General features: G+C 45.5%; 2 protein-coding genes and 1 long non-coding RNA gene across 3 annotated transcripts; 2 read left to right on the top strand and 1 right to left on the bottom strand.

Annotated features, from left to right (window-relative positions):
* Nucleotides 1-3,824: 3,824 nt before the first annotated feature.
* Nucleotides 3,825-4,622, top strand: LOC135389481 (uncharacterized). Its single transcript, XM_064619523.1, has one exon. It carries the CDS (start codon nucleotides 3,825-3,827, stop codon nucleotides 4,620-4,622), a length of 798 nt encoding a protein of 265 aa, XP_064475593.1.
* A 12,586-nt stretch (nucleotides 4,623-17,208) lies between these two features.
* Nucleotides 17,209-17,948, bottom strand: LOC135387102 (uncharacterized). The gene is made up of 3 exons (XR_010420853.1): nucleotides 17,760-17,948; nucleotides 17,587-17,640; nucleotides 17,209-17,276 (listed from the first exon to the last, which is right to left on the bottom strand). It is a non-coding gene; the product is annotated as an uncharacterized LOC135387102 (long non-coding RNA).
* A 1,197-nt stretch (nucleotides 17,949-19,145) lies between these two features.
* On the top strand, nucleotides 19,146-22,288 carry LOC135387101 (uncharacterized). The gene is made up of 3 exons (XM_064616489.1): nucleotides 19,146-19,286; nucleotides 19,523-20,387; nucleotides 21,005-22,288. Exon 3 carries the CDS (start codon nucleotides 21,076-21,078, stop codon nucleotides 22,285-22,287), a length of 1,212 nt encoding a protein of 403 aa, XP_064472559.1. The 5' UTR covers nucleotides 19,146-19,286; nucleotides 19,523-20,387; nucleotides 21,005-21,075; the 3' UTR covers nucleotide 22,288.
* Nucleotides 22,289-26,823: the final 4,535 nt, after the last annotated feature.

Genomic DNA, 26,823 nt, shown 5'->3' with positions numbered 1-26,823 from the left:
GTTTAGTTGGAGTTAGCGCCCGTGTGTGTCTTATGTTTCCTCCCGTGGTTGTTGTTTTTCGCGCTGTGTGTTTCCTGTCTACAATGAATTACCAACTAGCCCAACAAAGCATTTTGTTGAAGTACTTCTTCTTCTTAGTACTGCAACTATTATGAAGCACACGATCCTCCAATGGAATTGTCGTGGGTTGCTCTCTAATTTGGATGACGTCAATGATCTTTTTGAGAAGTATAACGCATCATGCTTTTGTCTTCAGGAGACATATCTGAACGCACAAACACAAAATCCACTGCGTAAACACAATATCTTTCGAAGAGATCGAACTGATGCCACCTGAGCATCTGGTGGTGTTGCGATCGTCACTCGAGGATTTCTCCCAACCAAAGCTATTCACCTAGTTACAGACTTGGAAGCTGTAACTGTGCCCATGTGTCTAGATAGGATAGTCACCATCTGCTCAGTCTATTTGCCACCATCAGGCACAATTACACAAAGAGACTTAGAAAATTTGTGCAGCCAACTTCCTCGTCCTTTTATACTTATGGGTGATTTCAATGGTCACAACCCACTTTGGGGCAGTACAAGAACAGACACTCGAGGGAAAATGTTAGAGAAGTTCTTATTATCAACATCCATCTGTCTTTTAAACACAGGGACATACATTCATACAACCCTACCCTAACCATACCCTCTGACAACACGCCCTCCTAGATGGAAACTCCATCTAGCCGACTGGAAGCAGTTTTCAGAAAGAAGTGACCTGCCTTTAATTACTATTGATAGCATAACGATAGAAGAAGCTAGTTGTCTTATCAGCAACACCATACTTGATGCAGCAACAGAATCTATTCCCCAGACTTGTGGTCTCTTCCCAAAGCGACCGAAACCCTGGTGGAATAATGAATCGCAAACTTCAAAATCGTGCATGGGGTACATTTCGGAGATACCCCACCTCAGAAAATCTTTAACTTTTCAAAAAGGCAAGAGCAAAGTCCAGGTGGACACGAAAACAGGCTAAACGATCCTCTTGGCGAACTTTTGTATCTTCTCTATCTTGTAATACCCCGTCCAAAATCGTATGGGACAGACTTCGTAAAATCAGAGGAGAGCATATCAGTCATTCAGTCCCTCTTTTAGAAGTTAACGATCATGTATGCGAAAGCCTAGAAGAACAGGCTAATGCACTCGGGGAACACTTCCAAAGCATTTCAAGTTCTACCCATTATAGCAGTGAACTCCTTAAAATTAAACAAATGGCTGAAAAACAAAAGATTCCAGTAAATGGTGGAGACGGTTTTGGACATAACCAGCTCTTCACCATGGTAGAATTGTCACGCTCCTTGTTGTCAGCAAAAGCGACTGCTCCAGGCCCAGACCGTATTACACATTCAATGCTTGAAAACCTGTCTGACATATCAAACAAATGTTTACTTCAGTTCTTCAACCATGTTTGGATACAGGGGACAGTACCGTCTGCGTGGAAAATTGCCACCATAATCCCCCTCCTGAAACCAGGGAAGGAAGCCTCTTGTCCTGCCAGTTATCGTCCCATCGCTCTCACAAGCTGCATAGGCAAAACTTTTGAGCGAATGGTGAATAACCGATTGGTTCATTTTCTTGAAATGAATAAGTGTCTATCAGAATTTCAGTGTGGTTTTCGAACGGCGTGCTCCACAATGGATCACCTCGTTCGTCTAGAAACAACCATTCGTGAAGCTTTTGTCAGGAGGCAACACTGCTTGTCAGTTTTCTTCGACTTGGAAAAAGCATATGACACTGCGTGGCGATACGGTATCCTAGAGGATCTCCATTCGTTCGGTATACGGGGTCGTCTTTTGAAATGTATTGCTGACTTCCTTCAACACAGAACGTTTAGAGTTCAGCTGGGAACAACCTTATCACATTTGTTTGAGCAGGAGAATGGTGTCCCGCAGGGATCTGTTCTCAGCGTCACGTTATTCTTTATCAAAATCAACTCTATGGGCACCGTGCACTAGCTGGAGGGCGCTGCGCTCGCTTGATCGACAGCGACACCCGTGGCGATTTCGTGTGTAACGGTCTGGTACTAACGCCGTATCTGCAGTGGAGTGCAGCAGTAGCTTCCACAGTTTCGCCACGAAAACCACCGCCCCCCTTGACCACGTGATCATCCGTAACGAATCACGACAAAATAGCCGGAAAACGGCGCCAAAAAGCGCGCGCTGGCTGATCGAACTGCGCATGTGCGCTGCGTGCGCTCTCCACACCCTCTCACTCATCTTCTCTGTCCCACCCCCCCACCCCCCTGTTCCGAGCGCTTCGCCAGGCCATCTGCTAATATTATCCGGAAGCAGAAAATGAAAATCCAGAAGACGAAGGAATTCACATGTACAAATTTATTGACACGGTAAACATATACACAAGAAGCAACATTTGAATGCAAGTAAATCTACACGATTATTACAGAATACTGCAGAATAAATAGAAAATAAATAGTGCCGAGCAACAGAAAGCGTGACTATCATATTATGCAATCCTTAAGGGAACCTATTCGGTTTGGAGAAAGTAGATATTATTATACATATATAGCACGTGATGAGTCGCAGAAGCCATCCGCTTCATCCCAGCACAACTGTCGAATTTTCTGGTGAAAGGGGCCACATGCTCGCGGATCGCAGGGCCACGAACAGCTGTCGGTGTCTGAATGAAAAAGACAAAAAAAGACAAGGGAACCTGTTAATAATATGGTAAACCCGAGCACAGGCAACGTTAATTGGCTGAATACGCTCTGTAAGACATGCCAGCGTTACGCGTCTAATGCCAAAATTGGAGGAGCCCTGCGTACGCGATGCACGCTGTTTTCCTTTTCATGCACACCAGTGTATTAAACATCAGACACATTCAAATAGCGCAACAAAACGCAACAAGTAACGCCACGCAGAATCATCAGCCAGATCATGACTGATAACCGACAGAAAATGATGTAATACGGGGCAAGGCGTACCTCCATGCACACAGTTAGGTGACAGTATTAAACGTCTGATCACTGTCATGCATCATACGTTTGTCTGCTTACCTTTCATTCAGGCGTCCGTCCATGGCTCGAAGATCTTCGAAATCCACGAAACGAAATCACCGCCTGCTCACATACGTAGACGCGAGCTACACAACGGTCAGACGGGTCGGCGCCTCGGAGAAACGAACGCGGGCGAATCCACCGGTTAAATGAGCCTCAGCCAATCATGATCGAGAAAGGTCACGTGGGGGACCGGAGCCAATGGAAAGTAAATAGCCGGAATTTGGCGGGAAATGCCAGCGGCGACACTATTTTCGCGGCGGCGAAACCGGCTTACTGTTCCTCCTTTGGTATCGGCGCCTTCGCATATGTAGCTTTGGTGCGTACGGGGGTCTCCCAAATTTTATATGTCGGCTTTGGGGCTTTGGCCTCATTAACCCGTGAGACTACTTGTGTGGAAGTGGTTTGTAGAAAGGACATGTGCTCTGCAATACGAAACACGTTAGTACACTCCGAAGACGAAACAAAACCACTTTCGAAAATGTCACCATTTGCAGTTGCTAAAGCATTGGAAAGTGTAGTTGGCAAGAACTACAGCGCCAAGAAGCTGAGCAGTGGTGACATTCAAGTCCAAGTGGATAACCGAAAACAAAGTAGTGCACTGCATTCCCTCACACACATCGGAGAAACAGCTGTAACCGTAAGCTCTCACCGCACTTTGAACATCGTAAGAGGTGTGATATCTGAGAGTTAACTACTTGAGTGCTCAGACTCCGAACTCGAGGAAGGGCTGGCTGACGAGGGTGTAGTCTCGGCGAAACGAATCGTGATGCGCAGAGATGGGAAAGAGGTTCCCACGAAACATGTAGTCCTATCTTTCAAGCTCCACAGTCTTCCATCAACAATCAAAGCTTGCTATCTAAACTGTCATGTGAGGGCATATATCCCCAATCCAAGACGCTGCTACAAGTGCCAGAAGTTTGGCCACGGTTCGCAGGTGTGCCGTGGACAGGCTGTCTGTGCAAGGTGTGCTGGCAAAGACCACTCGTCAGAGACATGCTCAAATGATATCCGTTGCACCAACTGTGAAGGTAGCCACCCCGCGTACTCGAGATCCTGTCCTTTCTGGCAGGAGGAGAAACACGTTCTCAAAATAAAGATCGAACAAAACGTCACGTACCGAGCGGCGAGAGCCCAGTTGCAGTTCCAGAAGAAAGGAACTTTCTCTGATGTGGTGCGCAGGGGAGTGGCACCACTCAGAGTTTCAGTGGAGACCCAGACCACCGGGCCTCCACACCACACTCCCCAACTCCAAGAGAAGGTCACAGAGGTGCTTCCTCCAGTGGCCACACAGCCAATCAGCCAGGGAGAGGCCACCACAACCTCAAAGGAGGTTGTTGCATCTCCCTCCGTTTGGGACGGGATTGCGAAGGGCCCGTCCCAAAGTACAAGTCAAGACATGGATGTCGATGATGACGACTGCTTATCGCAGAAGTCGTCATCGAGTCTTCCAAGTACTACTTCGTCCTTGGGCAAAGAGCAGAGAAAGAAAAACACCGGCAGAGGACGGGGTCTGAAAGGCAAAGAACAGCAAAAGGCCCCTCCACCAAGGATACAAGCTCCTTGATTCTCCACATTCATGTTCCAACATTTCGCAGGGTCTTCACGTTTTCAGGTTGCGTTTCAGTCCTTGCTGACCCCCTTCTTCTGCTTACTCCTAATGAGTTCCAGTTGCAAGAGTATCGTTCAGTGGAACTGTCGTGGTCTTCTGGGGAATCTTGATGACAACGATGATATATCAGACAGACACAGTGCTGTCTGTTTCTGTCTTCAAGAAACTAATCTGAACTTTGAAAATCCATGCCACCTCCGACGGTGGAACGTATACAGAAAAGACCAAACGAATGCTGCACGTGCTTCTGGAGGTGTGGCCATCCTCACGGTGAGAGCACTCCCCACGAGAGATGTCCAACTTTCTACAAATCTTGAGGCTGTTGCAGTGCAGATTTGCACTGACCGTGTGATGACGGTGTGTTCTCTGTACCTGCCGCCATCAGCTAAGGTTGAAGAAAAGCAACTTCAAGACCTTCTCAGACAGCTGCCACAGCCTTTTCTTCTGCTTGGAGATTTTAATGCACACCATCCTCTGTGGGGTTGCTCAAAAGTTGACACACGAGGTAGGATGTTAGAGAAAATGCTAACATCTTTGCCAATCTGCCTTCTCAACACAGGGAGTGCAACACATGTCAATTCGGCTTCACAGACTTTCTCAGCTATTGACATTTCACTATGTAGTCCATCTCTATTCCAAGACATTTCATGGACAGTTGCCGACAGTCCTTACAGTAGCGACCACTTCCCTCTTGTATTAAAACTCAATCAACTGGCAGCTACCCTCACTACCCGACCACCCCGTTGGAAAACACAATTTGCCGATTGGGGCTCCTTTAAACAAGAAGCCATTCTGTCAGCAGAATCACTTCATGGACTCGGCATTAATGAAGCAAATGACATTATTACAGACATTATTATTGACGCAGCCACTAAATCCATTCCGCAATCTTCAGGTCGTCTTCCTAGACGCTGCAAGCCCTGGTGGACGAGTGATTGTGCGAACACCAGACGGGAGCAGAACCGTGCATGGGGTAAGTTTAGACGATACCCAACCCCAGCAAACGTACTCGCTTTTAAAAGAGCCCGTGCGAAAGCAAGGTGGACACGGCAACAAGCGAAACGGCAATCTTGGGAAAATTTCGTATCCACCTTAAATAGTAGCACTCCATCCAAGTTTGTATGGGACAGACTGAAAAAAATCAGAGGCGACTACAGGAGCTTCTCTGTTCCACTTCTGCAAATAAATGGAAGCACGTGTCAGAGCATCGAAGACCAGGCTGACGCCTTAGGTGAACATTTCCAAAACGTTTCCTCTTCTGCTCATTACACACGGGAGTTCTTGAAGATCAAGGATTCTGCCGAGAAGTGCACCCTGTCATGTGGTACTGGTGACAACTACGCTTACAATAGGCCTTTTACCATAACATAACTTTTAAGAGCACTGAGCGTTTCAAAACAGACAGCTCCAGGGCCAGATCGCATCACGTACTCTATGCTGCAGCATTTAACACCTTCATCGCTAGAAACTCTTCTATGCTTCTTTAACTCTCTCTGGAATGAGGGCTGCCTCCCGTCCCGCTGGAAGGAGGCGATCATCATTCCACTGCTAAAACCAGGGAAAAGTCCTTCCAGTCCAAGCAGTTACAGGCCTATTGCCCTTACCAGTTGCTTAGGAAAAACTTTTGAACGTATGGTGAACTGCAGGCTTATGTACTACCTTGAAGAAAATGAATGCCTAGACCGATATCAGTGTGGTTTTAGAACTGCATGCTCAACAACAGACCAGCTATTGCGTTTGGAGACTGTTATTAGGGAGGCCTTTGTCAGACGGCAGCATTGTGTATCCATCTTTTTCGACCTCGAAAAGGCGTACGATACCGCCTGGCGGTATGGCATCCTCCGTGACCTACACTCTTTTGGGATACGTGGTCGGCTCTTCCGTTGCGTTGCAAACTTTCTTCAGGGGAGAACATTTAGGGTGCAGCTGGGAACTGTACAGTCCCGCCTGTTCACACAAGAGAATGGAGTCCCGCAAGGGTCTGTTCTAAGCGTAACACTCTTTATTGTAAAGATGAACTCTGTAGTCCATGCAATTCCACCGTCTGTCACGTACTCCTTATATGTGGATGACATTCAAATATCCTGTTCTTCCACAAGCGTTTCCAGGTGTGAGACACAGCTCCAGCTCACCATAAACAAACTTTCAGACTGGTCCACTAAAAACGGTTTCAAGTTTTCTCCTGAGAAAACTGTTTGTGTTCCATTCTCAAGAGTGAGGGGTGTCTTTCCTGAGCCCACACTCAGAATGAATGGCCAGGATATTACTGTCATGCCTGAACACAAATTCCTGGGTGTCATCTTTGACCAAAAGCTCAATTTCGTGTCTCACATAAAAAATCTCAAAAGTCAAGTCAATGAAGGCCTTAAATATACTCAAGATCTTGTCGCACAGGTCTTGGGGTGCAGACCGGGAAGTCCTGCGTCGTATTTATATTTCCGTCATTCGCTCAAAGCTTGGCTACGGGTCTTTGGTTTATGGCTCTGCACGGAGGTCTGCCCTGGCGATTTTAGACCCAGTTCACCACCAGGGTCTCCGTCTGATGTTGGGAGCTTTTCGAACATCTCCAGTTGAAAGCTTGTATGCAGAGTGCAATGAATGGTCGCTGGAAAAACGGAGATTTTACCTTGCCTCTACATATGCAATGAAGGTGAGATCTTACCCGCAGCACCCTGCCCTAGCCTGTGCCACAGAAACCCGTTTCCAGCAGCTGTTTCTGAACAGACCTTCTGTCATCCCTCCTTTTAGTATGCGACTGTCCCTGGAAATGGAAGCTTACGGTTTCCCTGACCAGGGTAGGGTGACTCTAGTAGCAAGTGGTGGGAAGCCTCCCCTGGCAACCACCACCAACACACAACACATCGTTATTAAAATATAAAAAACAAGAAACTTCTACAGCTGTGCTCCAGCAGGAGTTCTTATCATTAAAGGACAGTTTTGGAGACCATGTCGCCCTTTACACGGATGGCTCGAAAGCGGGCTCAAAGGTTTCCTGTGCAATAGTCACAGGCACGTCTGTTGTGTCTCGCCGTCTGCCAAACAATTTTTCCATTTTCAGTGCAGAGGTATATGCTGTGATCCTTGCTTTTAATCATGTGTTGCAGTCTCACACTGATACGTCAGTCGTGTACATTGATTCCCTGAGCTGTCTACAAGCTATATGTAGCTTACGGAAACAAAAGAACCCGTTTGTGCAACAGGCCCAGCATTTATTCAGCCAAATTACAAACAAAGGTTTCTCTCTAACACTCTGCTGGGTGCCAAGTCACGTAGGTATACGTGGCAACGAGCAAGCCGACAAGGCCGCTGTCGAGGCACTGTCCGGCGACCTCGCATTTTCAGAAGTGGCAGCTGTAGACTTGCGCTCAGTCATACGAAAGACGATTAATGAGAGATGGCAAAAACAATGGAACACACAGAACACTAATAAACTCCATCTAATCAAACATGACATAGGCAAGCCCACACATGCTTTCACCAACCGGCTTCACGAAATTCAGTCGGCTCGGTTGCGTATTGGCCACACCTACACGACACACGGATTCCTTTTACGGGAGGAGGATCCACCCCAGTGTGTGCCTTGCAGGGAACCGCTTTCTGTTCTGCATATTCTGGTAATGTGCCCAGTGCACGAAGCTCACCGTCGCCGCCACTTTCCCGTCTTTTATGAATATAACATTCCCTTCCACCTTGCACTTTTGCTGGGTGATGAGCCCCTGGTTACTTTTAATTGTGTATACAATTTTTTAAATGATGTTGGTTGCATCAAGTACCTTTAAACTAAATTTTAACTGAATTATTCCCCTTTTTAAATACATAACATTTTACCATTGTCTTGGCGCATAATAGCCGTAGTCGCTCATGCGCCAGGAAAACCTCAATCACTCACTCACGAAACACGTAAAATATAGGGAAGCTTTTTGCACGTGGAAGATTATGTGTATATGTACAATGTGTGACACAGTGTGTAGCACAGACAATCGTGTAGTATTTACGTGAAGTTAAGTGTATATTCATCCGGAAGGGACTACCAATTATTGATTACAAATCGGAGACCAGCTACGTCCAGCACCTGCGCTATGAGGATGGAAATCTCGCACTGAAGAATTCACACGAATAATACAGTGAACAACAAATTGGAATAGATATGAAGATAGCGAAAAAAAACTTTTTCGTTTCTTTGTCATGCATAATCCGTTAACGTGATGATGCACTGTGGTGGTAAGTTTCTTAGTCAACTTGTTCCCAATCTTGCATCATTCTACACATATCTCACACATATTGCTCAAGGCAGGGGATGCCCTTTTAGCTATTTGTGCCTCCATTTGACCACACGGTCATAATAATAAAAATCAATCAGTCAATCAAGCTTCTTGCAGGATATAAATAAGGGCTGTTTTTTGTTTGTTTGAAAACTGATATGTAATGATAACAACGTTTTATTAGTGCTAAAGAACGGCAACAGCGGCCTTAGTATAGGCGTACATAGCATCAGACACATTGTCGCAAACTGCAACATAGAAGCAGCCAGCAATATCATGCAAAAGAAAAACACGACATAAACTATGCTAAAAAATAAAACAGAAATCGACAAGATTTAAGAAGAAACAGATATTTGCTGTTCGACAAACGCATGATTACTTTTTTTTATTTTTTTGACGAATAGGAAGGAGCAAAGAACCGAGATCGCAAGATTTGGCAACGATATTAACATCATAGGGACACTCTCCAAGCCAAAAATAAGGTTGTTGTTGTTGTTGTTAGGGACAGAATGCACCCACATAAAATGATGACGGGTTGCGAAACGCAGCTCGGGGAGGACAAATACTTCCCATAATATTATAATTCCTATAAATATTCCCCTGTTGAACAAGAGAGAAACTGATGTTCTGAGGCTGGAACAACATTGTTTATTCCCCTGTGTTCGCATGCACGCTGTATATTGAAGGAAGACCAGGCTTCCAAAAGCCAGTCTCTGCCGACACGCCGCAAAATTAGGGTCCAAGTAAAGGGGATAAATACTGTCTGACAAATAGCAGACCTTATTTTAAGCCAAGCTCCACTATATTCATTGGTCATTGTATTTCGCAATTGTTTCACGCAAGCTGCTGTGCTATAAGTCCGCATCGTGACGCTCAACTGGTCACTGACAAATATACTAAATGCACGAAATGAGTTAGAAACAACGGAGTTTTTTCGTTATAAACAAACATAAACAAAGGGATTGAGCAGGAAGTTGGATGGATTGCCGTGAAAGTGCTCTCTCAAATACGTGACCGGCGGGACGATACAGCGAGAATGACGAAAACTTTACGGCAAGGTGCCTCTCTTTCACACTAATTTGGTCGTCGTGGCAGATTACAACATAGAATCAGTTTCCATTTTATCTTCGCCTTTGACTTTCTATGCAGGCAGCTTCAAATTAATCGCTCTTTTCCAACGGCGAAACTAGCACACTAAAGCACAGCACTGCTAGACGCTGCTGGCTGGTACCAGCAGGCGCCCACAGCTCCCCATAGAGCCCATAGTTTGAGATAATTCAGGCAACACTGGATATACGACCAATGAAAATGCGTCGTGATGCCTAGCAGCCAGCCAATCAGCAACCTCTCCATTTGGCTTGCCTTTCGGCCGGCCCTGGCTATGATTGACTTCTACTGGTTTTCATACCTGGCGCCCGTTATTCCAAAATAACTAAGACATTTTTGACAGGCCAAATACATATTTATTGATGCAACGTATAGACTCAAATGTTTGACTCATATATTCACCGTGCGTACACGACGTTTCGTTCGTTGAATAGACTGCAACCAAACCAAGTTCGAACTTGCAAAGCACACACACAGTCTACTTCTGGAGACGAGCGAAGTCCACGAGTACGTGCGTTTCACAGATGAGTATCTTCTTCTCATACTGGCGATGCACCGACGGTAACACAGTCACGGGAAATACTTGTGTCGTTGCGAACCCTCTCTTCTTAGTCACTGTATTTGAAAATGCAACAGCGCTCGAAAGTGTTCCTCAGGCGTCAGCTCACCAAGCATTCCAGTTCAGACTTGGCTAGAATGTCCGTAGGTTGATACTTTATCGTAGATCAGTACATGGACATAGTCACTATAACTCACGAACAAACCCGCGAATACACTTCCTGTTTGGTCGTTGTGGTCAACCGACATCGGCGAGCCGCGGAGACGCAGCCACCTTGCTTGGAGCTGCCCGCCTGGCCGACTGCCCGCGAAAAGTGAGCTGTCAGATATATCGAAACTTTGTCAACCAATCCCGGAGCGCGCAACCTCCTTCGGCCAATGGGCATCCGTAATGATGCCTGACGATTTAATACTACGTGACTATGACGTGATTTTCTTTTTCTACTGCCGCGAATGCGGGGAGCTATGGAGGCCTGGTACCAGGGCATTACGCCGCGTTTCCCCTTGAGGGGCCGCTGCCGTCGACAGAAAACTCTAGCGCACGGTGCCCATAGCCAGTGTCATCCCACCCTCTATAGCATTTTCTTTGTATGTGGATGACATCCAGATATCCTGCTGTTCTGCGAACTTACCCAGATGTGAACGACAGATGCAACTCTGTATAAATAAAAATCGCAAAATGGTCCTCACATAACGGGTTTAAATTCTCTACTGAAAAAAAAAAAAAAAAACAATCTGTGTTCATTTATCGAGAATCAGAGGGATGTTTCTGTCTCCTAAGCTGGAACTTAATAAACAAGATATCCTTGTAAAATCCGAACGCAAGTTTCTTGGCATCACGTTCGATTCAAAGCTTACTTTCAAGCCCCATATTCAAAACCTGAAGGCAAAATGCATTAAGTCATTAAATCTACTGAAAATCTTCTCTCACAGATCTTGGGGTGCAGACCAGGAGACAGTTCGCCGTGTATACACTGCCTGCATTCGCTCCAAGATAGATTATGGCTCTATCGTCTACGGCTCAGGCCGCCAATCCGTATTGAAGTTCCTGGACACTGTACATCACCGAGGGCTCAGGCTTATCCTTGGTGCGTTTCACACCTCTCCAGTTGAAAGTCTGTATGTAGAATCACATGAATATTCGTTGAATAGAAGACGATGTTATCTTGGGGTGTCATATGCACTAAGAATAAGGAGTTATCCACAACGCCCTGCACTCACTTATGTTAAAAGTACACGCTTCAAACAGCTGTTTATTAACAGACCTTCAGTAGTTCCCCCTATTAACAGACCTTCAGTAGTAGAGATATTGAAGGATCACAATTTTTCTTCCTATGATTGCCAAGTTGTAGAATATGGTAAAATAGTCCCACCTTGGCAACCACCGCCAAGGTATGATACTACATCGTCTAAGTACAGCAAACACAACACCTCTACACAAGTACTACAGGAAGAATTTGAACACGTGAGGGAAAGTTTTGGGACTCACACAGAAATTTACACGAACGGATCAAAGTCTAACGCAGGAGTGACCTGTGCCATGACTTGTGGCACAAGCGTGAGGTCGCATCGTCTAAACAGTATTGCATCTATCTTAACTGCAGAAATCTATGCCATCATCCTTGCACTTAACCACATTCTTCAAGGTTGCATCCGGTCAGCAGTAATATATACACATTCTTTAAGTTATGTTAATGCTATTTGTAGCACACGCAAAACAAAGAATTTTTTGATACAGCGTGCACAGTCCTTAACCAGTATGGCACAGAAGAGGGGATATTCGGTTATTTTATGCTGGGTGGCTAGCCGCACAGGCATACAAGGAAATGAGTTTGTCGACCGGGCTGCTGCTGCTGTAGCTTCAAAAGACGTTAGTCCTTTCGAGATACCCATGCAAGATATTAGGGCAGCACTTAGGAAATCACTACACAAAATGGCAGAGCTTCTGGAACACTCAGACACAAAACAAGCTACACTTGATTAAACAACACATTCAAAGTTATGGAGACCGCCAGGAAAATCGTCTCTTGAGTGTTCTGCGAACGAGGTTGCGGATAGGCCACACCTTCCTCACGCACAAATTTTTACTCTGTGGAGAAGAGTCGCCACTGTGTGAAAACTGTGGTGAACTCCTCTCTGTCATCCACATTCTTATCACCTGCCCACACCACGAAATCCATCGTCAACATCATTTCACAGAGTTTTATACGTATTTTTTGGCTCTTCATCCAGCGCTCTTGCTTGGCGATGCGGCTATTATCCCTTTCAGTAGAATTTTTAATTTTTTAAGAGACACTGTAATCGTAAGTCCTGTGTAGAGTTAGTCTTGTATTTTAGATGTTACTTCTCCCCTTTTTAAGTATTGCACCTACTTTTTACTAGTCTAATTTTAATCACAGTGTTGGCGCATTATGACCTGTGTTGTCAATGCGCCATTAAAACTCCAACCATCATCATCATCTTGTGTCACCACTTCCACTGGACGACCATCGCGTGGGTCATCTTCAATGGACTCTCGCCCCAGTCGAAACTGCTTAGCCCAGTCTTTTACCGTTGTGTACGACGGAGAGGCTTCCCTGTACATGTTGTCCAGTCGCGCTTTAATTTTTTTAGGCGAAAGTCACTCTTTTGTCAAGAATTTTATCACAGCACGGTACTCGATTTTTTCGATTTTAACTGAAGAGTGCACCCTGGCTGTTTGAAATGCCGCTCTCCAACCGACAAAAGCATGGAGAAGGTTAAGGGTGGTGCTCCGGCCCTCCAACAGATGGCGCCACGCGTCCTTAGTCGCATTTTCAAATTCGCGCGCATTTTCTACCTCGGGCCGGAAACTTATGGAACCACCCTCGTATGTCGGTATACTATGGCCCTTAGGCTCCCTTTGTAACGTTTTATCGTTCGCGCACATATACTTACAGGTACAAGTGACCGGTTGTGGCTCTCTACTAAAGTGCCTTAGTGTTCGTTTTAATTTAATCCGCCCAAACTCGCCTTAACTAAACAGCGACTCAAGAGGGTTGCGTAACGGCTTCTCTATCGGTAATGTCGCGCGACGCGTCCCTTGTTTGAGAGCAGCGAAGTTGAATACAGTCAAACCTCGTTACAACGAAACGCGATATAACGAAATTCGCGATAGAGCGAAATAATTTGGATTCCCCGGCAGAGGGCCGTAGAGATCAATGTATTTCAACTCCCGCTACAACGAAACACTTTTTAGCCGCCGCCTCGATACAGCGAAAGAACGAGATAAGGTTTATGACCCCAAAACCAACTTCAGGACCACGAAAACAAAGGGCGCAAGCAGGGTCCTGTTCCCGCGGCGAAAGATGGCACGCGCGATTAGAGTCGACAGGAATCTGGTGCTTACAAAATGAAGTATGAGTCATTGGAAGGTTAGGGATTTTCTTCTGAGGCTTCTCCTGTTCGCGCTGGTGTTGAACTGTCTGGTTGCAGCCAAGTAAAGGACGAAAGTAACAGCAAAGAGCACGAGACGCAAGGCGCCATCGCGGTCGTGTGGGTAACGCTTTTTTTGCGTGGCGGCGTAAGTGACACAATCACTCTATCGAAAATTCCACCAAGCTGGTGGCCTGGTGGTCCACCAGCCCGTAATTTGGGACGGTGGGCCACCAGAATGTCTGGTGGCCCGTCCTGTTTCCTGGTGGTTTGGTGGTCCACCAAGAATCGTAATGGACCAGCAGCAGCCCTGGTTTGGTGGACCACTTTAGGTGCTGGTGGTCAAGCAGTAGGGCTTCCGTGCACACTTGTGTGTGTGTTTGTGGTCTCAGTAAGTGGACGTGTGTGTGTGTGAAGACAAAAGACACATACCAAACTATGCTTTTGTGCCCGACCTTTTATTTTTTTCTTCGAAGATCGCACATCTTCTGCGATAGGAAATAGCGCACTTTACGTCGTCGCTCCTTCTCCTTGTCTGCACCAGGATCCCCATGGCGCCTTTCAAACATGCCTGAAAAATCAACATGTTGTAAGCACACCTGCACAAAGAATCTTTGCAACTGAAAAAGCATATTAAAGTAGCAGTGGTCCAGGAACGCTCACCATAAAGGGCTTCTAGCTTGTGAGGAGTGAGTGGTTCCTGGGCCTGCTGAACTCCATCGGCTTTGGCACGGTTTGAAAGCGTGCCCGTCACACTCTTTCGTGCGAGGACTGGCGCTGACCAAATGGCCAGAGCGGCCTCCTTCACAAACATTGAGTCTTCTGTGTAGCTGTGTATCTTGTCCCACACAGCTTTTGGTAGCCACAGGCCTCAGCCCGCATGCACCTGCACAAGTTGGACAAACGTCACGAGTGCAAAGAACAAATATGCAAAAACACAGAGTCGTACAAACTGCTTGACTACTAAAAACACGAGCATAATCTTATACTTGCCCTGCGACACGGGAAACCAAATGGCATTCCCAGTGAATGTCACTCGTTTATCTTACATCGAGCTATAGAAAGAAACAGAATGTTATTCGCAAATGATGTCTGTGTCGTTAATTAAGGGCCGAATATCTGAACCATTATGCAGGTACAATAGTTATATTTTTATTATTTCTCGGAACTAGCGAATCATTACATTATTTTACAAAAGCGCTGCGTTTAAAACTATGCTCAGTATTGGCGAAATATCACAGGCAAAGACCATTAAGGAGCCTATCTGTACCACAATTGGCAACGTAGCAAGTGGGAACGAGGGTAGTTCTCCGACAAACTGTTTAAAAACTGTTTAGCCTTCCTTCCTTCGTGTGAAAAGTTGTCAAGTTTGGGATAAAATATTGGAGTACAACTTCTCATTCATCGTTTATTTTTTTAACTGTTTATCATCGTTTTTGACACCTCTTTACTGCGAGGGTAAGCTGTCGGTGTAAGAGAAAAAATTGAATGAGGAGAACATTCGTTGTAGGTATAAACCCTTCAACTTAAGAAACATGGAAGCACAATGTTACATGATGGCTCACAACCAGCAAGTTTAAAATTGCTGCCGTAATGTCCAGCTCTGCAGCTCACGTGCATCCCGCTACTCTGCTCATCACGGGCTCATATCGACGATAGAAGTACCTTCCAGAAACAGGGGACTTATGAACTTTCTGATGTGAGGCACCGTACAACCAACACGCAGTTCCTCCATAACTTGGCTGAACTGCTTACTGCAGATGTTGGGACGCGAAAGACAGGGACTGAAGGAAGCACACAAACACAAGCGTCACTCGCAACTAATATGTATTGCAGGCAAAAGAATGCTTTTAAGACACAACCGGTAGGCGACACGTGCCGGGTTATAAGCCTCAAACCGTGCTGATAGACGCACGGCAGCCAGTAGATAGTAAGGACGTAATTAGGTAGTTAGGAAGGCAAGTTCTTTATCAGAAAGTGTTAGAGATGGTTGACTGACACACTTGCCTCCCCCGCTGAAAGTATGTGATGCGCTTCTATTATCTATATTCTATTATCTTCTATTATCAATATGTGCATGATAGGAGGAGTGCTCCAAGGCTCTAAGACATTACAACCTTGGAGCACAAGTATGAATGGACATCCATTGCCCATGGCGCATAATAGCCGTAGTCGCTCATGCGCCAGAAAAACCTCAATCACTCACTCACATCCATTGCCCAGCATCGATTTGAGCATCACCTCTGTTGGATGTGAACAGTCCTCTTATCACACACATGTGAACTAGTTTAAGCGATTCAGCCAAGTTATAGAGGAAAATTATGTTGACAGAATGGCGTAAATGCAGGCTAGCTGGTGGATAAATTCCATGATCGGCAAGCCTGAGCGATGGGCAAGAACAAGTAAACAAACACAAACACGAAGGCTCAAAAGCCTTTTGAGCCAAATTTGAGCCTTCGTGTTTGCGTTTGTTCACGTGTCTTGCCCATCGCTCAGGCTTGCCTATCATGGAAAAGTATGTTGGTTGTACAGCAAGTGCCCCTCATGGGAAGCTTCATGGGTGCTGTTTACCTCTGTGGGAGCCTCAACTAGCACCTCAAGCCTGATGCATGCACCCGTATCCCCACTTAGGTGTGCATGCAAGCAGTGTTGTACTGTACACTGCTAGCTACCGTCATACCTGGCCATCTGCACCTTCTGCCCCTATAGAAGGCAGACTGTTCTCCGGAATAGTGCAGTCCTTGTGTGTGTACAGGGTAACAGCTATGAAAATGAAAGTGGTAAAAGGATCAAAGATCAGCAACAGAGAAAATGAATGCTCAACAGCACCAAGGCAAAACCTAAAAGGCCTCTCTGATTGTCAAAACATATGGTGGTATGCATAATATATGAATCTTGAACCAACAAAAAATATTTGCTATAGTCTTTCCTGAAGGATCGTGCATTGAGAAGAAATGGAAAAGTGTTCCACATGATTGATGCTCTTTCATGCTCTGATAACTGTTGTTACCTTCTGTGTTATCTTTGGAAAGTGCATTGGAGTGCACCGTTGGATGTGGTCCGCTAAGCTGATCACCACTGGGCATGCTTAAGGTACTTGGCTGAAATACTAGAAGGCATACAAAATATAGTACATGCCAGTTGCATAATCAGGAGTACATGAAACAATGCGACTTACTTTGAGAAGACACCATTTCACGAACAGTATCTTCATCCTCGTGGTGGGGCTTAAATCAGTGAACAAGCTCGGATGAGTGAAGCTTTGGAGGTGGAGCCAAGTGGGTTTGAGCTACAAAGAAGAAATAGTGCAGTTAACAATAAATGCAGACAGATGGGCAAAGTATAATCACAAAAATGATGTCAACAATATACCATCAAAAATACAAATATATGTGCCACTACATTTGAATATACCATGTAGAAAAATGTATGTATATTTGAGTACAATTTGGGGTACCTAGTTACATGATTTTCAGTAAAAGTATTGCTGTGTATGTGCTCGGTCCCAATTGCTAAGGACTGTGGCATATCTAGGGACAGCTGCTCTCATAACAAGAACTGAAATTGAGAGTTAGGCCCCTGAGGTCCGCTGAACTTACTCTGGTTATGCTTCAGGATGGCATGGGGTGATGTCACATGGCCCCCAGCATTTTCTGGAGCAGTCAAAGAAAAGTTATCAGTCATAATAGGTTGAATATAATAATAGTCAGTTAAAAACAGGTAGAAGTATTAAAAGAAACGTGGATCGTAAACTGTCTTATTATGTACATACCGATTTGAAAAATTTTAGAGCAGAGCGCACTTTGTAGTTGGAGGTTGGCCTTCCGTAACCTTCGGTTCTCACTCAGAACATTTTCGTATCTTTCCCTTACTTCATCAAGCTCCTTTTTAGATACAAGGTCATCATCTTCAGATGAATCAATGGATTCTAGAAGTCGAAGCTCCTCGTATTGCTTTACAGCTTTTCTTTTTCTTTTTCGATCTGGACGCTTGTCTTTTGTAACCTGGGAATAAAGCAAGGAGGCAGAAGAATTAGTTCAACAAAAAAAATCGTTTGAGCACGCTGCTCATACAACGTCACGAAATGTTTACGCTTATATATGCTAGGTAATCCTACCATGCTGGTTAGCAACCTGCAAAGCGAAAAATAGTATGCATACAAACTAGTGTGGATAGCTCCACAACAATCTCAGTAGATTTACTGAAGAAAGACGTTACTTTTGTCCTTCCTGTTGGGGCGGTGTGGCGACCAACTGTTTTCGACCTTTTTTCCACATAGAGATCCATTTCTTCCTTAGTTTCTGAAGCGGTACAAACAGTAAATTCAGTAAACACTCCTACAATAAAAAGAAAACGAACGAACGCTTCATTTTACGACGCACATGGATTCGTACGCCACGTGTGTAAAACACGCACAGTACATTCCGCACTTATACTTCGCGTTGTACAAGTGCCAACGTTTAGCACATACATAACCCCCGCATGTGGGAAACAAACAGCAGTGCGCAGCTTACCTGTCATGTGGAGAATTTTGGCAAAGTAATAGTCTCCAGCAGTCCTGTCATCGCCGGCCCAATAAACCGAATATGAAACGGAGCGATCAATGTCGAATATGTCTTCCGGAGAGAAATTCTTCACGTAATCACACGTAGTTATCTGCGTCTTGCCGTCGAAGTCAAACTTTACGTACACGAAAAACATCGTTAAAAGACGAATTACAGTGACCACGACGCTACAAACACCGAACACATTGACCAGCGGAAAACACAACCAGCCGAAACTGTCAAAACAATGGCACAGTGTTGCCGCACGAATGTCACGCATTTTGGAGACGCGGATAAATCGCGGCAAGTGGGATTGCGCGGGTAGGGTTCGGTTGGTTCGGCCTTCAAAATACCATGTCTGTGACAAAATAATTTCTATACGGAGTTAAACTTTATGGTTAGTCTTTTTACATCATTCTGTTCGGGTTTTGTAAGCGCACTGCACTGTACGCTGACCTGCTGGCTTCAGTATTTCTTACGTCTTCTTCGGCTTGGCTCTCTCTGCAACTTGAAAAGAAAACATGGAGCGCGCAGCTTGTCTTTGTTGATCCACAACGGCGTAGTTGTGTTTCTTTTTTCAGAAAGTCAAACACATCTCGTCCAGTCAAACGGTTTCGGTTATCAGTGCACAAATAAGTATGAGCTCGCTCCCAGAGAAGAGGCGTCGAGGACCTTACCGAAAGTGGATGGAACCGAATTCAGAACGAAAACTTCCACGGCAGACTAAGCATAACGACAACAAACGAAAACAAGACGTAAGTATGTAATATGAGCACAAGTGTGGTCATATCAGCTCATTTGTCGGACGCCAATGCATTAGGCTACTCAGCGACTCTTGGCAAATGAGTTCAGCCCTGAGCCTGGCTTTTTTTTTTTTGCATTTCACCCTCTTGAGTGTTTGACAGAGAGTTTCACTCCCGTAATTCGCGGAATGTGGAGTATTTTTGTGATGTTACATAACACACTAAAAAGTAGTTGTTGCCGCTTCCAGGGAATTGCCACAGGTGTTGCATCAACGAGCAGTTCAACCCCTACTGGGCATCTGGATGAACCTCTTCAAGCGACCGAGTGTCAGCAGGGTGATGGCGACTCCGACGTACCAAGTGAACTTGATAACGATACCATCATGAGTGATACCGCAGAAGAAACACCAAGTGACGATGGCGAGAATGATGACGACAGCGGCACTGAAGACGAATTCCTTGTTTTCCTTCAGGACTGCAACAAACAAACTTTGCCGCATCAGACTACTACAAAGGCGCAAGCCATATTGCTGATCCTTACGTGTGTGGTAACAGCCGGCCTTTCATGGACGCAGCTGGATGGTCTTTTGAACGTCATTAATGCCCTGTTTGGAAGCGATGTCCTTCCAAGATCAAAATACATGTTCCGGAAAATATGGCACAAGCGGCAGAGGAGCACCTATTGCGTCTTCACTATTTCTGCAACGACTGCTTTGCCTTCCTTGGTGATCGCGCAAGATATGCAAAGGGTTGCAAATTCACATGCCCTTTTTGCCATGTTGACTACACCCAGGGAAAGCTACTCTCTTCTAAGAGCTTTTTTATTATCTTGGACATCAAAAAACGGCTACAGATGCTATTGCAGAATGTTGGCACGGTTCTAATAGACCGTCTTCGCACACTTGCCTCACGTCCTGATGCAGAGGGAACATACAGTGACATTACAGACGGTTTGCTGTATAGAGAGTATAGAGATGTGCGTCGAAAGCTCGGAATGAGATGGTGTGACCTGATGACCCGATGCTCCAGCCCGCGCTTCGATTCTGAACAGGAAGCAATACAATGGATTCTACGGTTGCTCATGGTGTCTAAAGAAAGGAGAATTTGTGGATGGTAAGCTGTGCTTTTTAACTTATACTTCTCATGCTTTCCTTCTTTCTATAATGGTTTGTGGTTTGCAGGCTCTGCCTTATGCCCTTGGTGCTACTTGGTAGCTTGAGCTAAGATTTACATTATGAATATTGCACCCTGCGTTAACATTCGAGCCAAAGCCTCAGAGTATAGTACGTGCTGCAGTGCTCGGGATCACCCAACAGTCGACATGAAGGGCAGGATTATTATCCGGAGACTAAGTTATCGTTACCAGGACCACATGACATTGCATCTTGCACAAAAGTTCCCAAAACTAAATTAAAATACACCTGATTGGGTACTTTGACCCTAGGGTGTTTTTTTTATTTTTTCTTATATTAAGATACTTAAATGGTTATGGACTTTTTGACAGATATATGTTAACTACAAGCTGAAAGAACTTTATATTCTTCATACTGAAATAAGCCTGAGTGCCACAGAAGTCCTTTTGTGCTTGCTGTCTGTGATGTCCAAACTCATACTTTTCTTTTCATTATGGACTTTCTCCATCAGCTCACCTGCATATATGCTGTTTTATCAATTGATATTCTTGTTTATGTATAATTGCTAAGGGCACGATACCTCATATTCTTATGCAGGCACAGTCAAGTATGCAGCACCAGCAGGAGAGTCCCTCATAGAAAGGACCCATGACGGGGTCATTAGGGCGATGAAGCTTGCTGTGGTCCGTGGCAAAGACGTTGACGGGATGAAGGGCCCAAGTCCTGTTGTGAAGCTCAAAGGACTGGATGTAGTGTGGGGTGTACCCCCCGATTACATGCATTGTGTTCTGCTTGGTGTGGCAAAGCACCTAACCGAGCTCTGGCTAACATCCACTGGAGAAGAGTACCACATCGGTCGAAAAATACACATTGTGAACAGGCGCTTGTGCGGTATAAGGCCTCCTGTGTGCTTTACAAGGCTGACACGTGCACTCTCCGAGCATGCGCTGTGGAAGGCGTCAGAATGGGAGAACTGGGTTCTGTACTATATGTTGCCTACATTATATGGCATTCTTCCGTCACCATTTTTTATGCATGCATCACTACTGGCAAAGGGGCTGTTCCTGCTATTGCAGACCACTGTTACGGAGGCTGACATCAAAGAGGCAGAGCGTGTATTTAAGGCATTTGTGTACGACACTGCAAGGCTTTATGGAGATAGTGCTGTGAGATATAATATTCATCAACTCCTGCACCTTGCGAAAAGTGTGACCATGCTTGGGCCGCTCTGGGCAACTTCCATGTTCCCGTTTGAAGGCAGCAATGGAAGTATAGTGAGCTTAGTGACAGCAGCCAAGGGTGTTCCCCTTCAGATCGCTGAGAGGCTAATCATGAGTGACACACTGCGTGATATACTCAAAGTCTTTCCACTTGCTGGGCGCCTAGAGACATGTGCGGAGAAGCTGTTCAAGATTAAAGAGCAAAAGATGACATGTCGAGGACTGGGTGCTGCAGTATGTAACAAAGAGCTATCTGAGGCAGCTGCCAGCCTGCTTTTTGAGAAGGTTGGCAGGGTGGTGATGGTGGAGCACTTTCACAGGGCATGCATTAATGGCATAACAGTACATGCATTTCAGTACACACGTACTGAAAGAACCTGCTCTTGCTACTTCAGGATGTTTGATGGAAGCTGTTGTGAGGTGAAGGAGATTTTTGTGTTTCGTGAGCAGATTGAAAGGGTAGCATTACTCTGCAAACGCTTGCTTATTCTGCCTTCAGGACTAGGCCATGTTACACACCTTCAAAAGTGTGACCACCCGCCGGCCTCTGAAGGGTTGTGTGTTTACTTGGATAATGATTTCGAATGTCAGATGGTTTTTATTCGTATTGACCAAGACGAATATGTGGGGTTGCAGCCGAACACTTATGAGACCGACTAAATAAAGCTTGGAAGATTTCTGCTGTTCTGATATTAACTTTAATACACTATGTTGCTGAACTAACATGTGTGTTGTCATTATTCAGTAGTTACATGCAGTGCCGTAATATAGATTACTAAAGATCTGGCTGTGTCTCTTGCCGCCGTTCTTCATTTTATTTTTTGTTTAAGAAATGGTTATTGTGAAGCACAGTGTTTGTCCTGTCCCCTGTCTGTCCGTGTTTGAAGTGCTCATTTACCTCAGTATACATTTTTGAAGCAGCAGCAACAGCAAATAAATTATGACTGTGGGCTGGGGCGACTTGGGGGGTTGCAGAACCATTCTCCTTTTCGCTCATTGGGGAAGTGATAGGTTCTCGTAAAAAAGAAAACACCCGATTATTTTCATACCATTTTAGGAATAGACCATAAATCATGAATGTACAAAAACCCACTGCCGTAATTTTAGTGTGTGCTTATAGCTTCATCTTTCATTAAGGGACAAATATATCCAATGGCAAAATATGTGCAACTTCTGTTTGTGAACAGGTCTTATCAACTGTACTGCCCTGTCCAGTACCACCGTAATATTAGTTTGTAGTGTTTGAATTGTTTGCAACATTTGCTTCTTAAAGGCCCCTAAATTTCTGCTATCCACTAGATGTCGTCAACTGTTAATTCCTGAAGTCAGACTACATGGTAAATGTTTATGGTACATACTAAGCTTCAGCTCTCATTAAGCGACAAACCCTGCTGCGTCCAGGTTATGCTGTGGTTGGGTATGTCGAGATACGGGTTATTAGGGGTGTTAAAATGGTAGAATTATGGGAATGGTTGGTTGCATACTGTGCACCATTCTATTGTGTTTCAGTTATTCGGATATATACATATATTCAATATCTTATATTCAATTGTATAAAATTGAGTATTTAATATTGAATATAGATTATTTGTTGGAGGAAAGCCAGAACTTACTCATGGATTTAAAAAAAAGAGAGAAATACATAAACAACGAACATGCTGTGCAGATATATATAGTGAGGGAAAAAAGCTACCATATATAAAAATATATTTAAGTATATATATATATATATATCCAATATACTCTTATATATATCCAATATATATAACTGCATGGGTGAACCACCAGGTGTGGTTGGTGGCCCACCAGAGCATGCTGGTGGAACACGATGACCACCAGAGCAGGCTGGTGGTCCACCAACTCTGCTTGGTACACCACCAGACTGAACTGGTGGACCACCACAACAGCCACCAGAGCTTGGTGGTGGGCCACCAGGTCAGGCTGGTGGAAATTTCAATAGGGTGCAGTCTAGATGATTTTCTTGATGGGGACAAACATGCCATAGCAACGGAGAGCCTTACGGAAGAAGCCCTGCCATAGACGTAGAAAGTTTGCGGGATCGTAACACGATATGGAGAAAGCTGCGGATACTTTGGCGGCATACGAACAATGCGTGACACCGTGTCTTCTAGGCACGACGCAGACGTGTATAACCGGCTATTTCAAGCAAAAATAAAATGCCATAGGTGCCTTTTGGCGCTGTATTTGTAGTTGTCATTTTTCACGAAAAACTTTTCCGCACCGTAGCGGGAGTTATCGACGCTTGTACAGCGCGCGCCCTCGCAAAGGTCGCGATCCGTGACCTTCAATTCGATACAACGAAATGCTCGATACCACGAAAGAAATTGCGGTCCCCGTGAGTTTCGTTATATCGAGGTTCGACTACATTTACGTATCCGCGAGGCAAGCGCGTGCGAAGTGGTGCGTCTTTTGTGGACAGGACACGAAGAAAAGAAAACGGAGCCGTCGAGCGCGTTTGTGAGTGAAGATGTTCCTCGATTTGCGTCGTACTCGTGCGGTAGTGCTTGCTGGCTAGGAAGCAGCAACACACATTGGGATGGGCCCGGCGTCGGGAACTTGGCGCCCCCATCGCCCGGCAGCAGCCGCAGTAGCCTCCTCCTGCACTCACGGTTGGGTCGCCGCAGGAGGGAGACCCCCACGTATAGCAGTGCGTGGCTGTCCCGTGTCTGGGGAAAGGGGGATCCTGGTGGTTGAGTGGACCCGGATGTTGTTTAGGACCCTTCGGGGCCCCTCCGGGAAAGCAACACACCGCTTTGGCCCGTGCTTCCCATAGTCGGGTGGCCCTGGAAGGCCCGGCCAGGACTATTCAGCTTGTCGCCATCTCCTATTTTCCTTACTTTCTCCTTTCATCTCCTCTTCCTTCTTGTATTTTCCTTACTCACCTTCTTTGGCTGCAAGGGTCAACCTTGGGCAGTTCTTTCACCTGCTTCTGCTGGGTGATGATTTGTTCCCTCTGAGAACGTGTATAGGTTTTTTAAAGATACTGGGTTTTTAAAATATTTGTGATTTTAAATACTAATCTAACAGTTACTCAAATTTTAGTCCTGCACATGTATTTTTTTAATTAACTAGTCTTCACTGGTATTTGGCGCATTATGGCCTTTGTAGCTGATGCGCCAATAAAACCACAATCAAATCAATCAAATCAAATCAAGTTCTTTCACCCTTCTGAAACTGCACTAGGGTATAATGCAGAGGAAAGTGTTAGCGTGCCGGGCACGCTAACACTCCCCTTGGTTGGGCTCGATGGTGGGCGACACACCTGTGCACCGAACCACTGTTTTCCTTGTACGGATTCAGTACACTCCAAATAACATGATCAGCGTCAAAAGAGGCGCTGCACCGAAGCACCAATGAAATCGCTCAGCTTAGACCTGTCTCCAGAGCCATGGTTCCCGAAATTCCTTGTGGCCCATGCTGAGGACGAGACGAAGCCGTTATCGAAAGTGTCACCATTCCTCATTGCAAAAGAAATTGAAAAAATCATTGGGAAATCGTACAAAGCAAAGAAGCTCTCATCTGGAGACATTCAAATTGAAGTAGAAAACAGATCCCAAAGTTCAGCCCTTGTGTCCATAAAGAAACTTGGTGACATTCCAGTATCAATCACAAAACACCGTAGCATGAACATTGTCAAGGGGGTGATTTCCGAGATTGAACTCCTTGACTGATCCGACATCGAGATCGAAGAAGGTTTGCACGAGCATGGCGTTGTGGCGTGCGAGGCGGATAGTGATGCGTCGGGATGGCAAAGAAATGCAAAACAAGCACATCGTACTGTCACTCCAGCTGCACAGACTTCCTCAAACCATCAAAGCAGGTTACCTGAACTGCCACGTGCGACCCTACGTTCCTAACCCGCGGCGTTGCTTCAAGTGTCAACGTTTCGGGCATGGGTCACAGGTCTGCCGTGGACAGGAAACATGTCCAAAATGTTCAGGCAATGGTCACACACCAGAATCATGTGAGAACACGGTGCGTTGCGCAAACTGCAAAGGCGACCACCCAGTATACTCAAGATCTTGTCCTCGGTGGAAAGCAGAAAAAGAAATACTTCGAATCAAAGCAGAACAGAACCTACCATATAAAGCAGCAAAAGCACAACCAGAGTTTGCTAGTAAAGGCACTTTCTCCGAGGTGGCGCGCAGGGGTGTAGCACCACTGAGGAAATCTGTAGAGACTCAGACTTCTGGGTGTCTACCTCAAACACCCCAGCAGAAAGGTGGAGACACGAGTGTGTCTCTTCCTGCTCCTACGTCTCCTGGGAGCACCCTGGCTTGCCAGGCACGCAGCGAGGAGATAGCCACAGCTTCCAGTGACGTTGATGGCACAATCTCAGTCTGGGACGGAACCATGCCGGAACCATCCCAGACCATGTCACAAAACATGGAATTGGATGACGATGACTGCTTATCCCAGAAATGGTCATCCAGTTTGCCAGGTGTTCGCTCTCAGGGCAAAGGAAGGAGAGAAAAAACATCTGGTCGAGGTAAGGGCAGCAGAACAAAAGACATGCAGAAATTACCTCCACGAAGAATAACCCCTCCTTGAATAAGACATTCATGTACATAGAGTCCATAGGGGTATGTACTTGCATCCAAGGCACAATGAAGGTATTGCTCCTTCTCTTCTCCCTCTTTCTATTCATGGGTCTAGGTAATATAGTACAATGGAATTGTCGAGGTCTCTTTTCCAACCTCAATGACATTAATGACCTCTTAGAGGAACAAAAGGCAGTTTGCTGTTGCCTACAGCAGACATATCTACATGAGAACAGTATAAATCCCTTCCGTCGACACAATTTCTTTAGAAAAGACCGCACAGACAGCACCCGCGCATCTGGAGGTGTCGCTGTCATTCTCCCACAGTCCATACCTGCAACCCGCTTTCCTCTTGTCACAGACCTGAAAGCCGTGGCTGTACAAATATGCCTCGACAGGGTCATTACATTATGCTCACTGTACCTTCCACCTTCAATTTCAATCGAACAAAATGACTTTGAGCATCTTTGTGACCAGCTTCCTCCGCCATTCATGATACTTGGTTACCTAAACGCTCACAATCATTTGTGGGGTAGCACAAGGCTGGATGGTCGAGGGAAAGTGCTAGAGAGGGTTTTGATGTTAAGGCCTGTTTGCCTGCTCAATACAGGACAGCCTACATACATCAACACTG

This window comes from Ornithodoros turicata, chromosome 3, assembly GCF_037126465.1.
Source record: "Ornithodoros turicata isolate Travis chromosome 3, ASM3712646v1, whole genome shotgun sequence".
Taxonomy (NCBI): Eukaryota; Metazoa; Arthropoda; class Arachnida; order Ixodida; family Argasidae; genus Ornithodoros; species Ornithodoros turicata.
Note: the sequence above shows the minus strand (reverse complement) of the source record. Positions and strands in the feature narration are given on the sequence as shown.

Excerpts from the sequence above, each read along its gene's own strand:
- LOC135389481 (XM_064619523.1), top strand. The coding sequence starts at position 3,825 with ATGCGCAGAGATGGGAAAGAGGTTCCCACGAAACATGTAGTCCTATCT.
- LOC135387101 (XM_064616489.1), top strand. The coding sequence starts at position 21,076 with ATGAAGCTTGCTGTGGTCCGTGGCAAAGACGTTGACGGGATGAAGGGC.